General features: G+C 35.3%; 1 protein-coding gene and 1 pseudogene across 4 annotated transcripts in view; both read left to right on the top strand.

Annotated features, from left to right (window-relative positions):
• Positions 1-16341, top strand: part of RMDN1 (regulator of microtubule dynamics 1) — a 40109-nt gene that overhangs the window by 21669 nt on the left and 2099 nt on the right. For 3 of the 4 annotated variants that reach the window (XM_063709366.1, XM_004047242.5, XM_019032426.4), the window contains exons 3-9: positions 2192-2279; positions 4190-4349; positions 5861-5950; positions 10460-10515; positions 11782-11869; positions 13469-13499; positions 15842-15975. In XM_063709366.1, the coding sequence (XP_063565436.1) occupies positions 2192-2279; positions 4190-4349; positions 5861-5950; positions 10460-10515; positions 11782-11869; positions 13469-13499; positions 15842-15975 (647 nt within the window). The remainder of the gene's footprint in view (positions 1-2191; positions 2280-4189; positions 4350-5860; positions 5951-10459; positions 10516-11781; positions 11870-13468; positions 13500-15841; positions 15976-16341) is intronic. The other variant, XM_019032425.4, reaches the window with a different exon arrangement.
• LOC101148819 (protein N-terminal asparagine amidohydrolase-like) lies at positions 7620-10417 on the top strand (annotated as a pseudogene).

The following is a 16341-nucleotide window of genomic DNA, read 5'->3' as shown; positions in this document are numbered from 1 at the left end:
TCATGTTAAGGACAGTAATTAGTCTTTTTAGTAAGTCAGAGAATAATCAATGAATATATTTAAAAGTAACTTTTTTACTTATACATACTATGTACACATTCAAATATGCCAGATCAGTATATTTAATATTAATTTTCTTTCACTGCTGTGACAAGCTCAGTGACTTAAACAACACAAATTTATTATCTTAGGGTTCTGTAGTTCTGTATCTTGCCGTTCAGAAGCCAAAAATGGGTCTGACTGGCTAAAATCAGCATTGGGAGAGCTGCATTCCAGAGACCCTAGGGAATATTCCCTTTCTTTGCTTTTTTCAGTGTCTGTAGGCTTTCTGCATTCTTTGGCTGAAGGCATCTTCCTCCAAGTTCAGAACCACCATCAAATCATCATTCTGATCTTGTTTCCATTGACACTCCTTCTCTGACTTTTGCCTTCCTCTTTCACTTTTCAGGACTCTTGTAATTATATTGGGCCTACCTGGGTAATCCAGGATAATTTCCTGTTTTAATATTAGCTGATTAGCAGCCTTAATTCTATCTACAGTTCACCGTTGACATGTAACCAAACATTCAGACAGATTCCAGGGATTAAGATTGGGGCATCTTTGGGGGCCATTATTCTACCTACCATAAGTATCAACTAAAGAATAAAGACTACTACTTATCCTTTGGGTTGTTAAAACACAAACTTTGTGATTCAGCCACGTATCCGATAAAAATATAGAATAGAGTGGAAGCAAAATTTGAAAAATTAACCAGCCATATGAATATTATTAAACTTTATAACACCTAATCAGAATGAAGTGGGATTACTGAGAAAAATAATCTTTATTTAATTTTAGGGGTTTTTTTTGCCATTGTCATTTAATTTCTTAACTAGTATAATTATTACATTATGATGTTAACTTAAAAACATGATTGCATCACAAATTTCATGGTTTTTTTCTTTTTGCTAATTTTTTAAAAACTAGAACTCCCCGCATCCCCCCCCCCCCTTTTTTTTTTGAGACAGAGTCTTGCTCTATCGCCCAGGCTGGAGTGCAGTGGAGTGATCATGGCTCACTGCAACCTCTGCTTCCTGGGTTCAAGCGATTCTTCTGCCTCAGCCTCCCAAGTAGCTGGGATTACAGGCGCACGCCATCACGCCCAGCTAATTTTTGTATTTTTAGTAGAGATGGGGTTTCACCATGTTGGCTAGGCTGGTCTCAATCTCCTGACCTGGTGGTCCTCCCACCTCAGCCTCCCAAAGTGCTAGGATTACAGATGTGAGCCACCGCACCCAGCCAAGAAACCCTTTTAACCTCAAGTATACTGTGATTAATTAAAGTATACCAAGTGTATACACATTGGAATGTTGGCTTAGGACTAAGTAGTACAGTACCCTTATAGAAGACAAAATTAAATATACATGTTTCTGAATAATAATTGGAATTTCCTGAAATTCAGACTGTTTTTTTCATTAAGTAGACAGTTTTCTTAGGGCACTACACTGTCAATAATGTTTATGTATTTTGTAGTCATATATAAATTAGTTTTAAGAGTCAGTCAGAGCATAGTGTCAGTAAGTTCCAGATTTAGTGTGTAGTTAGCTTCATCTAAATTTCTGATGACAGCTCTGACCCTTTGAACATCATCTCTGTATAAAGAGAATTTATTAAAACAGTGTGGTTTGGTTCATGCAAATTACTAACATTCAGTGCTGTTTAAGTAGATGACTTTTATTTTCTACAATGGTTGGTAGTTAACAGCAGCAACAACAAAGACTGTGTAGAGCAAGCTTGTCCAACCTGTGGCCCCTAGGCCACATGGAGCCCAGGACAGCTTTGAATCTGGCCCAACACAGATAAGTAAACGTTCTTAAAATATTATGAGAGTTTTTGGAATTTTTTTAGCTCATCAGCTATCGTTAGTGTTATATTTATTGTTAGTGTTTCATATTTAGTCAGTACCAGAGTAAGTTTTCTAATTTTTTATTTCCCATGATTTCAATAAATCATTTTTTATGATAGCATTATGCTTATTTCTACTTTGTTTCCATCTAGGTTCTTCCTAATTTCTGCTGTTTCATTGTAGGTCATTTCTGTATCTAATTTCATTTGCTTATATATAAAAGTGTTTATGTTTCTTTGAATTATTGTCATCTGACTTGGGAAGACCTATTTTATTGTGTCTTTTTTCCTTTATAATCTTTGAAGTTGAAGAAATACTTGAACAAGCAGACTACCTGTATGAAAGCGGAGAAACAGAAAAACTTTATCAGTTGCTAACCCAATACAAGGAAAGGTAAGCAATGTAGGATAGGCCTAAGCTTGTGGTTTCCTCAAAATTTTTGTTATTTAACAATTAAAATGACCCTTAGTGCTTGAGGTTTTAAAAACTGATTATTGTAGTTTTTACTTCAAAATATTTCTTAGAGTTTAATTTATAATATACTGTTTGTTTCTTACGTTAAATGCTGCATGTATCTCATTGATTTAGAAAGGGTGTTACTACTTTAGTGGAATGTTGAAATTTTTTTTTGATTTTTCCATTTTGCTTTAGATGATACAAATAGTTATTGAATATATGTTTATCCCTTCTAGCTATATTGTATATTTCTCATTGTTTTTCTTTTAAAGTAACTTTTTATTGGTATAGATTAAATGAATTCACTGAGATGTAGGATGTTGCATGCCACCATTGAGTGGTAACTGTGTATTACTTTAGAAGGATAGTCTTTCAGAGAAACCAAAAATACCCCCTTTTTCTATTTTTATTATTAGATTGTATGTTTAGTGTAGAATATCAGTGTGTACTCATTTTTGGGAGGAGTGTGGAGTGAGAGAAATACTCAACCCTATGAAGTAAGTCATATGGCTAAATAGCATTTCTAGATCACTAATCTGCCTCATCTCCTAAACTAAAAATATTGAGTCATTTTCATCTGCCTTTTTTAGATTTTCAAAACCAGTTTTCTCCCCAGGACCCATCAATTTTACTTTCTAAATATCTACAGGATTGATCTTTTCTTCTCCATTCTTCCCTCAGTAATTCAAGGTGGCTGGTTTGGCATTTTATTGTCATTTCATTGATAACTTGAAAAATAAGCTGTAAGGTAGTTACTCCATATTCATTGAATGATAACTATCTTAATTAAAGGAAGCTTTAGCTTCAAATTTTTATTTTATGTTAAAAAATAAAGTTAGGATTAAAGGCAAACATTTAATAAAAAGGAATTTATTATTTATTTTATTTTATTTTATTTTTTTGAGACAGTTTTGCTCTTGTTGTCCAAGCTGGAGTGCAATGGCGCAATCTTGGCTCACTGCAACCTCTACCCTCCAGGTTCAAGCGATTCTTCTGGCTCAGCCTCCCGAGTAGCTGGGATTACAGACATGCGCTACCACACCCGGCTAATTTTGTATTTTTAGTACATGTTGGTCAGGCTGGTTTCGAACTCCTTACCTCAGGTGATCTGCCCGCCTTGGCCTCCCAAAGTGCTGGGATTACAGGCGTGAGACACTGTGCCTGGCGGAATTTAATTTTTACAATTATTTCTGTCAGTTGTGGTGGTTAATAATTTATTAACCATTTCTTATGTCATTATATGGAAATGGCAGTTCTTCAAAGAATCCAATGCTCGCTCTTGAAGTAACCCATGCATCATGGCATGGTATTCAAACATAGGATTTATTTTGAGATTACATTATATTCAACCATTCATTCATTAGCAAATAATTGTCAAAAACTATTTTGTGTCAGGTGCTGTATTTGAGACTAGGGATTCAGCAGTTTTGTATTTTTAGAACATGACCCTGTCTATAAAATTTATGTGTTTTATGATACTGTATGAACTACAGAGTGAGCTATTTGAAACACAGTGCCAGTGAGGCCAAACCTCAAGTTAACATGTTGAGTTTTGTAGGGCAAATGTTCAGAGAATTTGAATGCAAAGATATTTTTGAAAGAAGTATTTTAGATACTAGAGGTAAGTTAATATTTATGGATATTAGACATTTTTATAGGAAATTTTAGCAATTTTAAAGGTTTTATATGAAAGAAAATAATAAATTTAGCATTATTACTAATGGCTTTTGAGATCATGTTGCTAGCTTCCTAAGCTGAAAGACCATAATGTATTCATTAGTAATGTAACCCTTAACAATTTTTAAATGTGAGCTAAAATGGTTGTTTTATATTTTATTTCAAATTAGTGAAGATGCAGAGTTACTGTGGCGTTTGGCACGGGCATCACGTGATGTAGCTCAGCTTAGCAGAACCTCAGAAGAGGAGAAAAAGCTATTGGTGTATGAAGCCCTAGAGTATGCAAAAAGAGCACTAGAAAAAAATGAATCAAGTTTTGCATCTCATAAGGTGAGTTGCTTAACTAAGCTATTAACCATGTACTGAGAGGTACATTTTCTATATTTTTCTATTATCTCTGATTTACATTGGAAGAACAATTTCTCTATTTTAAGTTTTTTCTTTTTATTCAATCTTATATCTTAAGGATAATTTCTCTATTTTAAAGAAGTAGGGAAGATAGTTATTTTTATAAGTTTTTCAAAAAGAAGTCTTTGTTTTTGTAAACATTTGGTCTAACTTCATATGTATTTGATAAATTACTTTTGTGAATGCTTATTTTTAAACAGGAGTTTAGTAATTTCATGAATTACCTATATCTACATTCTTAGTAGTATAAGCACTTCACAGATGTTTTCTCATTTTCCTCACGTTATATTTCTGTTTTATTTAAAGGTAGGAATATAACAGCTAGACAACTGAGACCTAGAATGACTTTTCACATGTAACTCAGCTGCTTTCAGGACTTCTTGTTGGTTCACAACAACGTTTTTCAGTAAATCGTACGGGGAGACGAGGTGGTCATTAGCCTTCTGGATTGTGGGACTTCATAGAACCCAAAGGCAGGGTGAAGTTGGACCTTGGGAAACAATTGGCTTGATTGCTCCGAGGCTTCATTAATTGTTTCTCTACTCTGCTGTTACCTGAAAATCTTTTTCATTGCAGACATTTTTTTTCTCCTTATCCTAAGTCTTGTGACTTTCCACAGCACCTGGGTTTTTGAAGCGTGGCTATTTTAGATTCATTTCTTGGGAAAGAAACTCAGGTCATCTCAGTTTGGGTCTGCTGTCCAACTGTGGCTGTGGAGACAAGGTCACAGTTGACATTGTGGCTGTTCTTACTATAACAATGCAATGTGAGAGTAGATGGAACTCCAAGAAAAGAGAATGAGAAAATAAAACATTCAATTACATATTCTTCTAAATTGATACTCAGACCATAAACATGAACCATTATCTCATTGTGTTGGTAACTTTCTTGGAAAATTCACCACTTTCTACCTTGTATTATAGTTCTCTATAAACATGTCCTATCCCTGAGGTTTTTTTTGTTTTGTTTTGTTTTAGACATAGTCTCATTCTGTTGTCCAGGCTGGAGTACAGTGGTGTGATCTTGGCTCAATGCAACCTCCATCTCCCGGGTTCAAGTGATTCTTCTGCCTCAGCCTCCCAAGTAGCTGGGATTACAGGCACATGCTACCATGCCCAGCTAATTTTTGTATTTTTAGTAGAGATAAGGTTTCACCATGTTGGCCAGGGCCTCACACTCCTGACCTCAGGTGATCCACCCACCTCGGCCTCCCAAAGTACTGTTATGTGAGCCACTGCGCCCAACCCTATTCCTGAGTTTCTAGAGGGCCATGTCCACTTTTCTTTATATATTCCATTACATTTAATACAGTTTTTATGCCCAGTAACTTTTTGTTGGATGAGAATGACTATTGAAGAGTATTATACAGTTTTACCTTGTATTGAATGGAATATTAAGAATATTATTGTTCTTACACTTTTTTTAATTTTCAGTGGTATGCAATCTGCCTTAGTGATGTTGGAGATTATGAAGGCATCAAGGCTAAAATTGCAAATGCATATATCATCAAGGAGCATTTTGAGGTACTGATGAATTATTCAAATTCATGAATTTTAAAAGTCAAATTTTTCTGAATAGATTTTTGTTTTCATTATCTATTGCTGTATATCAAACCACCTATGATAACAGTGGAGTAGAGCCATGACAGTTTTTTTTTTTTTTTTTGAGACAGAGTTTCGCTCTTGCCATCCAGGCTAGAGTGCAGTGGTGCTATCTCAGCTCACTACAACCTCCGCCTCCCGGGTTCAAGCAATTCTCCTGCCTCAGCCTCCCGAGTAGCTGGGATTACAGGGGCACACCACCACATCTGGCTAATTTTTGTGTTTTTAGTAGAGGTGGGGTTTCACCATTTTGGCCAGGCTGGTCTCAAACTCCTGACATCAGGTGATCCACCTGCCTCGGCCTTTCAAAGTGCCGGGATTATAGGTGTGAGCCACTGTGCCCAGCCGACAGTTTGTTATTTCTTGCAATTCTTTGGGTTAACTGAGTGCAGTGGCACTTCTACATTGCTTGGTATAGCTGAGGTCATTTAGACAGCCGCATTCACCTGGGCCCTCAGCTGAGACTACAGTGTCCAAGATGGCCTCTTACCTATGAGAGTTTCTCCTCACTTGTTTTTTTATCACTTAGTTGTCTAGCTCAGCCTTCATTATAGCATGGTAGTTGGCTTCCAAGAATGAGTGTTCCATGGGAAAAGATCCAATGTGCAAAGTTCTAGCAAGCCTCTGCTTGCATCACACTTGGTAATATCCTGTTAATCTAAACAAGTCACAAGGGCAAGCCCAGTTTCTGTGCGAGGGGAGCATTGACACAAGTTCCTGAATATGGAAAGCGTGGTCCAGTGTAACAGTCTTTAACACAATTGACACACCACTCCTTGTACTAATAATTCTATTTAAGATTGATATCTGTGTGTATATTGTATGTGTGTTTTATTAAAAATATTTTCCCCTAAAGTTAATTATTTATAGTAAGCTGTTAGGTGCAAAGAATTGCATAGGAGTCTGTATATTTCTTAACATGGATGAACTTCATTGTCTCAAAAAAAAAAAAAAAAACTACCACAAAAATACCAGCATATTTATTTCTCTTTTGAGATTATAGGAAGGAAAAATGATGGAAACATACATAGGGATAGTGCTGAATTTGCTATTTAAATAGTTTTTCATAATTTTATGGTTTAGTGTCAATTCCTAGTTTATATAACAACTAGTGAAAAAGAATGACTGGGAGTCCAGAGACCTAGCTTTTCTTGTTCAGGTATGGATAGTAATATATACATAATAACTGACATTTTATAATGTAACAATTTACGTGTTTCACAGTTTAAAATCCTTGAAATGAGATTACATGATGTAATTGCTGGAACCTTAGATTGTAGTTGGCAGTGATTCTTTCTTAGTGGCACATAAACTAATGGTGTGTCATTTTTGATATTTTAGATTCAGGGAAATACAGTAATTTTCTCAGTGGCATTAGATAAATTGCTTAATTTCTCTGTGCCTCAGGATGTAGAAATACATGACATAACTTCCAAAGGGAATAATGAAGAACTGTAGAAAATACACAAATGTATACTTTCCATTTTTTTAAAAAACAGTGAAGGTTATAGATTATAAAAAACAATGTTTTATATAAGCTTTCAAATGTACATGTTTATATTTTAAAGGCAGTATTTAGTATTTACATATAAAAAAGATCATTTATACTGCTTACATTTCAAATTCCATTATATTCTAAAGTGGTAACATCTTTGGATTATTTTTGAAAGACCAATGGCAGGAAGGATTGATTATAAAAGAGTTTGCTTGAAAGTACCCCTCTCAACCCTTCTCATAAAAAAATTACACCCTGGCCTGGGCGGCTGCCTCCACAATGCCACTGCTCATCGAGGGGCAGCGAGTGCGGCTGCCACAGTCCGCCGGGGACCTCGTCCGAGCCCACCTGCCTCTGGAGGAAACAGCCAGATATATCAGAGGTCAGTCTGTTCAACAACTGGGACCCCAGGGCCTTCTGTATGTTCAGCAAAGAGAGCTCGCAGTGACCTCCCCAAAGGATGGCTCCGTCTCCATTCTGGGTTCTGATAATGCCACTACTTGTCACATTGTGGTCCTGTGGCACACAGGTTATGGGGCCACCTGCTTGACACATTGTGATGGAACTGACACCAAAGCTGAGGTCCCCTTGATCATGAACTCCATAAAGTCTTTTTCCGACTGCGCTCAATGTGGAAGGCTGGAAGTATACCTCGTGGGAGGCTTCAGTGATGTGGGAGGCAGTTGTCACAAAAACTCACTCATTAACTTCTTAGTGAATTTGACAGGGAAGAAGATGACATTCACTTAGTGATACTATGATTATGTGTGACAGAATTAAATGACCAGGAAGAAAACGAATACCACTTTCTAATAATATATGGCATTGCTGTCAACTTAAGACTGCAAAGATTTACAGAGCCTCCTTTCTTTTTTTTGTTTGAGACAGAGTCTCCTCTGTTGCCCAGGCTGGGGTGCAGTGGTGTGATCTCGGCTTACTGCAGCCTCTGCTTCCAAGGTTCAAGTGATTCTCCTGCCTCAGCCTCCCAAGTAGCTGGGATTACAAGCACCCACTGCCACACCCGGCTAATTTTTATATTTTTAGTAGAGACAGGGTTTCACCATGTTGGCCAGGCTGGTCTCAAACTCCTGACCTCAAGTGATCTGCCCACCTCAGCCTCCCAAAATGCTGAGATTACAGGCATAAGCCACCGTGCCTGGCCTACAGAGCCTCCTTTCAAGATCGAGGTCCGGAGGAGCAGCTGCGTGCCGCGTGAGCTTTAGCAGGAGGACCAGTGATTAGCATTTACGATGCAAAGACAGAACAACTTCGTATAGGACTGTACTCCTGGACACCATTTCCACGTGGATTTCTGCTTGCAGCAAGATGACAAGCAAATACTAGAGAATCTTTCCACTTCGTGTCTGGCCGAGCCACCCCACTTTGTTGAACATATTAGATCTACCTTGATGTTTTTAAAAAAAAATACGGCTCCAACTAACACACTGTTTCCTGGAAATAAAGCCCTACTCTACAAAAAAAATGAAGATGGCTTGTGGGAAAAGATCTCTTCAGGAAGCTAAAAAAATAGGAATTACCAAAGAAAGCAGAACCTTCTTGGCCTGACAGAGACCACTGGTGGGGCCAGCAAGAATCCAAATTTGGAACCTACATCCATTGGGTCTTAGGTCTTCTCCTTCCTTCCTCAGTGTTTTTCAAATGACTTTCAAAATAAAACCTTAGTTTGGCAAAGGCAAAAAAAAAAAAAAAAAAAAGGAAAATTAATTAAACCCTGATCCCCCCAGGCATCCATTGTGATGAATTAACTTCCTTCCTATGCATCTAGAATGGGACTACAGTATTTCTGTATCATTCTTAGGAAATGGAAAAAAATAGTTACTTACACAATTTTTTTGTAGGGCTTAATTTTTAGTGGAACTCCCAATTGAGAAAGGTTGCTTAGAGCATAAGTTGCATATAAACATGTTAAGATACTTATTTATTTTTTACCACAACCTTATGAGTTAAGTACATGACTTTTCTATAAAAGAGAAAAAACTCAGTTGTGGTGAGAATATAGATCTTGCAACCAGTTCAAGGTCATTAAGCTGTGACTTGAATCCTGGCAGTCTGGTTTCAGAGACCATGCTCTTAACCATTACAAATATCTGAAAATGTGTACCTCACACATTACTAAACTGAAAGCAAAAGTGTGGGTTTATAGAAAAGCATAAACTAGGAAATCTTAATTTTTTCAAAAAAAGTCCTTTTAATATGAACATTAATCTGTAAGATTTCTTTAGTTGTTTTCAACAAAATAATGGATAAAAGGAGGAACAGTTTCTTTCTTCTGTAGTTTATATTCACATAGTAAATATAAATTAGGGAGATTCAACATATTTTACATTGCACATAATTATTCTATTAATATTCTATAAACTTTATTTTTCCTTTGGTAAGTACAGATGGGGAAGTTGAACAAAATCTGCATACAAGAAGACTTTCTAAAAATAGAAAAGACTTTCTAAAATCTGCATAGAAGAGACTTTCTAAAATTACATTTTTTCTAAAAAACTAAAATGCACTTTTCTTCTTTAGGAAAGAATGACTTTTATTCAGTATTCATCTACAGTTTGCCAAGAAAGTACTTCCTTATCCATTTTTCCTTTAATTTGGAAGAAACATTAAGAACTATAGATTAATTTGCAAGATTAATTTGCAAAATTAATCCATTTATGTATTTCATGTTTTTTCTCATCTTGATAGACACTTACTATAAATGTCTGAACCATACAAAATAGTAACATTAGTATAAATTAATAGTGTTTTGAAATGAATTTAATCAAAGAATCAGGAGGAAGAAAGTTGATATTATAATGGGAGAACTGAAACACAGTTGCATTTTTTAAAAAATCATGGCTTCTTCAGCAAACACAGTAAAGCACTTATTGGTGTTTAGAAAACAAATATGATTTATTTTTCTCATTTCTTGTTAGAAAGCAATTGAACTGAACCCTAAAGATGCCACTTCAATTCACCTTATGGGTATTTGGTAAGAAAATTTCTTTAAATATTTCAGTAGTATTTAGTGTGATATTATTTTGTAGTATGTATAAATATCTTCTTTTGCATATATAAAAGATATTAAATATTTTAAAATATTATCTGACAGAGCTTAGAGTGCTAAATCCATTAACTAGCCCTTGTATATATATTGTTAGAACATACTAAATTTGATTATGACCATGTTAAACATTGTTATTCAGGTCATTTAGAAACATGTACAGACTGAAAAGACTATTCTTATTTACCATGCTAAATGAAATTAGATTAATGTAACTATAGTAAAACAGTAGAATGCCCCAAGAGGGTCTTTGTATCTTCAAAGTGTGTCAGATACAGTCTTGATTAATCTGAGGAACCATATAATCCGATTTTCAGTATCTTTCTATTTTTATGTGACCTTATGTCCACTGTAGATTATTATTTTGCTGGTATGAGGCTTTATCAAAGTGTTATGTACTTGATGGTTTAAGAGTCTGTTTTGAGATAGATGGGACACTCTTTTGAGTATAGCCTGCAGAGCTGAAAATTTACTGCCATCTAAGAAGGGTACCAGTGTAAACTGTCCTGTATCAAACTCTTTTAAAAGAGAAATATATTCTTCAGGATAAAGGACATATTAAGCTAACACTCACTCACTGAGGATTAATGATAATTGAGGGGCATTCACTAAGTCAGATGCTAGTAAGCAAACCCAAATGAAATAGCAATTTCTGCCTTAAGGACTTCAGACCCTAGTCAAAGATCCAACACTTTCTTTCCTACTTATTTCTGAAAGTTGTAAAGATCTTTGGAGGTTAATCATTTGCTTTGCTGCTTTAAAAATGGATTTAAGTTGTTGGTTGCTGTTATTTATACATTTGATGTTTAGCTTTGTCATTTTTCTTGAGTAAGGTTTAACTTCTCTGAGTTTTTCTTATATGAAAAATAGGGGAAATTATCCTATCTCATATATAATTGTTACAAGGAATAAATGAGAGAATCAACCCAGTACCTGGCACAATGCACTCAGTGGTAGATGTATATTATTTTACTGTTATTAGTATGACTGCTTACTATTTATATTTAATCACAAAATACACCCCCCAGCTAAAGGATCACTATGTCAGTCTCTGGATTACCTAGTAGATATCATGTAAAGCACAAGCTGTTTAAACATACAGTAGAAGATTCCTTTTATAGTATTAAGATGCTTCGTTAACTTTAAGAGAAAAGGTACAATTTGAATGTATAAAATTGTTTTATTTCCCTGTAGGTGCTATACATTTGCTGAAATGCCTTGGTATCAAAGAAGAATTGCTAAAATGCTGTTTGCAGCTCCTCCTAGTTCCACCTATGAGAAGGTAGTATGATGTCCTTTGTTAAGTTAGTACCGATTTCTTAACCACAGCGCCATTCTACCATGTGTTCACACATGTGGAGCTCTGATTCAGTGAGGGACTTGAGCAATTTCTAATGATCCAATTCAACTGTGTTATCACAAGGCTTAAAACTTATTATCTTTGACTGGTGAGTGGTTTTCTTTTTCCCCGTTAGGTGAGTGGCTGGTAATTCTGGAATACTGTCATCTAAAATGGCTCGTGGCTAAAATCTACCTTCATTTTCTGTTTGAAATCTAAACTATATTGAAGTCATAAAATAGAACAAGAAATACAGCATCTGTTACCCAGCATGTTTTAGCTGTATTACACACAATAACAGAAAAGTAAAGCAGATGCTTAAGTTGATAAAAGAAGAACACTCATTATAACTTCTATTTTAAAAAGCATATGAAAGGTTCATATTCTCTCATATTTTCAAGGCCTTTTGCTTTTCTTGTTAAAAATAAAATTTGAGAGGAATTTCTGGTTAAACTTTGGGTTTACTCATCACAAGCTTTTCAGAGTAAGAAAACAGGCAATCAAAAAAGCTGTACTTGTATTTACGTTATAACAAGGAGCTTTTTTTTCTTTCTGGGAAGCTATAGTGTAGAAATTGATGTTAAAAATACTTAGTTGTATTCTTTACACACAGTTGAGAAATATTATTAAAATAATGCACTTTGGTGGCATTATTTTATAATGGTATTAAAATAATGCCCATTTGCTGGACACAGTGGCTCATGCCTGTAATGCCAGCATTTTGGAAGGCCAAGGTTGGTGGATCAGTTGAGCCAGGGAGTATGAGACCAGCCTGGGCAACGTGGCAAAACCTCTGCAAAAAAAATACAAAAATTAGCCAGGTGTGGTGGCCTGTGCCTGTAGTCCCAGTTACTCAGCTAAGCTGAGGGAGAAGGATCACTTGAGTCTGGGAGGTCAAGGCTGCAATAAACAGTGATTGCGCTACAGCATTCCAGCCTGGGCAACAGAGTGAGACCTGGTTTTTTTTTTTTTTTAGGACAGGTCATTTTAAGGACAAAAAATATAGTCAGCTCTACTTTATCAAATTAGTTATGTTTCTAGAAATCAAATGTCATTAGAGAATGCATTACAAAAACAGTAGCTTAAGTAGGACAAAAAGAGTTTCAGACTTAACATTGTATGTAGGAATTTCAATAGTAATGGATTCTTAAAAATTCACTAGTACAACCTGAATAAATTCAGCTTTTGATTATATTTCCTTTTTACTAGAAATCACTAGTTATGATTTAAGAGAACTGTCAAAATAGCTGAGTTACATGTGATAATGTTCTTTCCTTTCTGCACGTGATGTTAGTTTGGTACAAGTTCTAAACAGCAACCAAGTTATTACCAGAAGTAGTCCATATATTGTAATCTTGATGATTGAAGTGTTACGTTCACTTTGGGTGTTAACTCTCACTGTTGAAGAAGTGACCATTATTTTAAGATGATTTACTTCCTGACTTAAATATAATATAGCAGTAGATCTTTGAGACAATGCTTTTTTAATATTGTCTTCTTTAATCTTTTTTATTATGTTTGGGCTCTTTGTGTTTTTGACAGGCCTTAGGCTACTTTCACAGGGCAGAACAAGGTAAGGTATTTTTGATTACACATATTAATATAGTTAAAATTGTATGAATGCTGAATATATACTATAATAGCAATGTCTAAAGCAGTTATTTATTCTGTTATACTTATTTTTGTGCTAGATATTGTAAAACAATTTTTAAAGTCTTTATTCAGTAAAGATCACCTGAATGAGAAATAGGCTGCTATTGAACTTAGAGCTGCAGTTCTGGAATGTCTATCATTTGATGTAATTCTGCTTCCTTTGTGAGAGGAGTCTCTGACATGGTAATTGTCTTATTCAAGACTGCACATATTGGCCAGATGTGGTGGCTAACACTTGTAATCCCAGCACTTTGGAAGGCCAAGCAAGGCAGAAGGATCACTTGAACCCAGGAGTTTGAGACCAGCCTGGGCAACATAGTGAGACCTCATCTCTACCAAAAAATAAAAAATTAGCCAGGTGTGGCTGTAGTCCCAGCTACTCAGGAGGCTGAGGCAGGAAGGTCACTTGAGCCCAGGAGTTCCAGGCTACAATGAGCTGTGATTGCGCCACTGCACTACAGCCTGGGCCACAGAGTGAGACTTGTCTGAAAAAAACAAAAAAAGATTATGCATCTTATTAGAGGCATTTAAATGGGAATTCTGCTATTCAGCCAGGCTAGTTCTATTGCAGATATTGTGAAAAAGAGTTTCGGGTTATGTTTGTTTTGAAAAAATGACTAGTCCTGTGAAACTGCCACCAGCCCATCCTAAATTTATCCTTTTTAATATTCATACACCAAGTGGGGGAGATAAGAGACATAAGCATATGATACCAAATAGACCATAAAAACCATTGAAATATATTCTATAAAACTTAATCAGGAGAAGATTAAGATACCATGTTTATTAAATTTGAGATCCCACACATCATGGACTTGTTCATTTCATGATAACAGTTATCTTCTACAGAATTTTATCTGAATGTTTTATCTCTGTAATTCATCAATTCTGATTTATTCATTATTACCTTCTACTGATACCCTCTCTTGATCATACTGTTTCACATACCATGAATATGAATCTAGGGATGACTTTTTTTTAACAGATTTAAAAGTTAATTACAAAGTAAAAATATAGGACCTTAGAGACTTAAGGGTTGGGGGTGTTGAGAAAAACATGGTCCTACCCTCATGGAGCTAAAATAATCCCTGGTAACTTCAATCATTCTTGAGTGACCTTACCTTATTTCTTTCTGGCCTATATTCAGTTCAGAGGCTCCTCTGATGCCCTTAGTATTTTTTATTTCTCCAGTGATACTTATCACTCAATACCATGAACATTTACATGTGTAAGACTGTACATTCAGAGAAGATGGGGACTTTTGTCTTTTCTGGCTCACAACTGCACACTCATTACTTGGCACAATGCTTGGCAAATTTGTTGAATGACTGAGTAAATAGATGAATGATCGGATGATTGAATATACGAATATATTTAACCCCAGGACAACTTAAGTATATCAACATGGCATCACACAAATATGCTCAAATAAAAGAAGTAAAACAATTTTGGTTAAGGAGCAAATGGAGTTAATCATTAATTGTATACAGGAAAAAGTATGCTTTGAATACAGAGGATCTCAGATTGTTAGGAGGACACTTTGTGAAGAATTAAGTTGGTGAGATAATTCCATGCTTTCATTCATAGGCTTTCTATTTATGCTTTTCTTTCAGCCAAGAATGTTCTCCACTTTTTTTTTTTGGTTTCTTGTAGCACTTCAAAGTTTGTATATCTAGTAAAGCATTCCTTTCATTTTTATATTACATTTAGTTGTGTTCATGTTTCTCTCTCCTTTTCATTATAAAGTTGAAAAAAACAGAGGTTTTGTTTCATCCTCTATGTTTAAATATAGCTGACATCCAGTAAATGTTGATCAAATATATATATGTCATCATCACTTCATTCACTTATTCAGCCGATGTACACTGAATGTATGTTATGTTTCACACACTGTTGTAGGCACGTGGGGTACCATAGGGAACTAAAGAGATTAAAAAGAGTATCGCTGTCCTCAAATAGCATACATTCTATCGGGAGCTTCAACTTCTCATCTATAAAATGGAGATACCTACTTATAAAGTTGTGAAAATGAGAAATGTGTATAATGCAGTGCCTAGCACATTTGTAGATGTTTATTAATTGGTAATTATTATTTTACAAATATTTGTTTGAGATATAAACAGTTGAACAAAAGAGAATTCCCATTAGTCTAATCACTTATTGACCACACAAATTTATTGAAACTTAGACCTCAGAATCAAACCTTTAAAAATAAAAGCAACACTATTTCCTCTGAGATCATTTTTTCTTTCTTATGTGCAGTGGATCCAAACTTCTACAGCAAAAACTTACTTCTTTTAGGAAAGACATACTTGAAACTACACAACAAAAAGCTTGCTGCTTTCTGGCTAATGAAAGCCAAGGACTATCCAGCACACACAGAGGAGGATAAACAGGTAAAACATCTCCCATAAAGTAAGGCAGAAAGGTTTTGAGGCACTATTAAATGGTGAATTAAGAACTTCTTTAAAAGCATAATTTTCTAAATGCATAATGTTGAAAACAAGTGTGTTCATTTCAAGTGTAAATTGATTGACATTTATATTTCTATATAGGAAATATTTAGTTACTATCACCAGGTGGGTGTTACAGGTTGCCTGCTACAATGCAGAATTATTCCTGTTTGACACACATGGCAGATCGAGTTAACATTTCTAAAACATAAAAGTCATGGGATGTGTACTAAAGTGGAAGAGCTGAGAGTCTCATCTGGTCACTGTCAAGACATTTTATTGTTATGTCCTATCTGGTTTTTGGAAGCT

Source organism: Gorilla gorilla, chromosome 7 (assembly GCF_029281585.2).
Source record: "Gorilla gorilla gorilla isolate KB3781 chromosome 7, NHGRI_mGorGor1-v2.1_pri, whole genome shotgun sequence".
Taxonomy (NCBI): Eukaryota; Metazoa; Chordata; class Mammalia; order Primates; family Hominidae; genus Gorilla; species Gorilla gorilla.
Note: the sequence above shows the minus strand (reverse complement) of the source record. Positions and strands in the feature narration are given on the sequence as shown.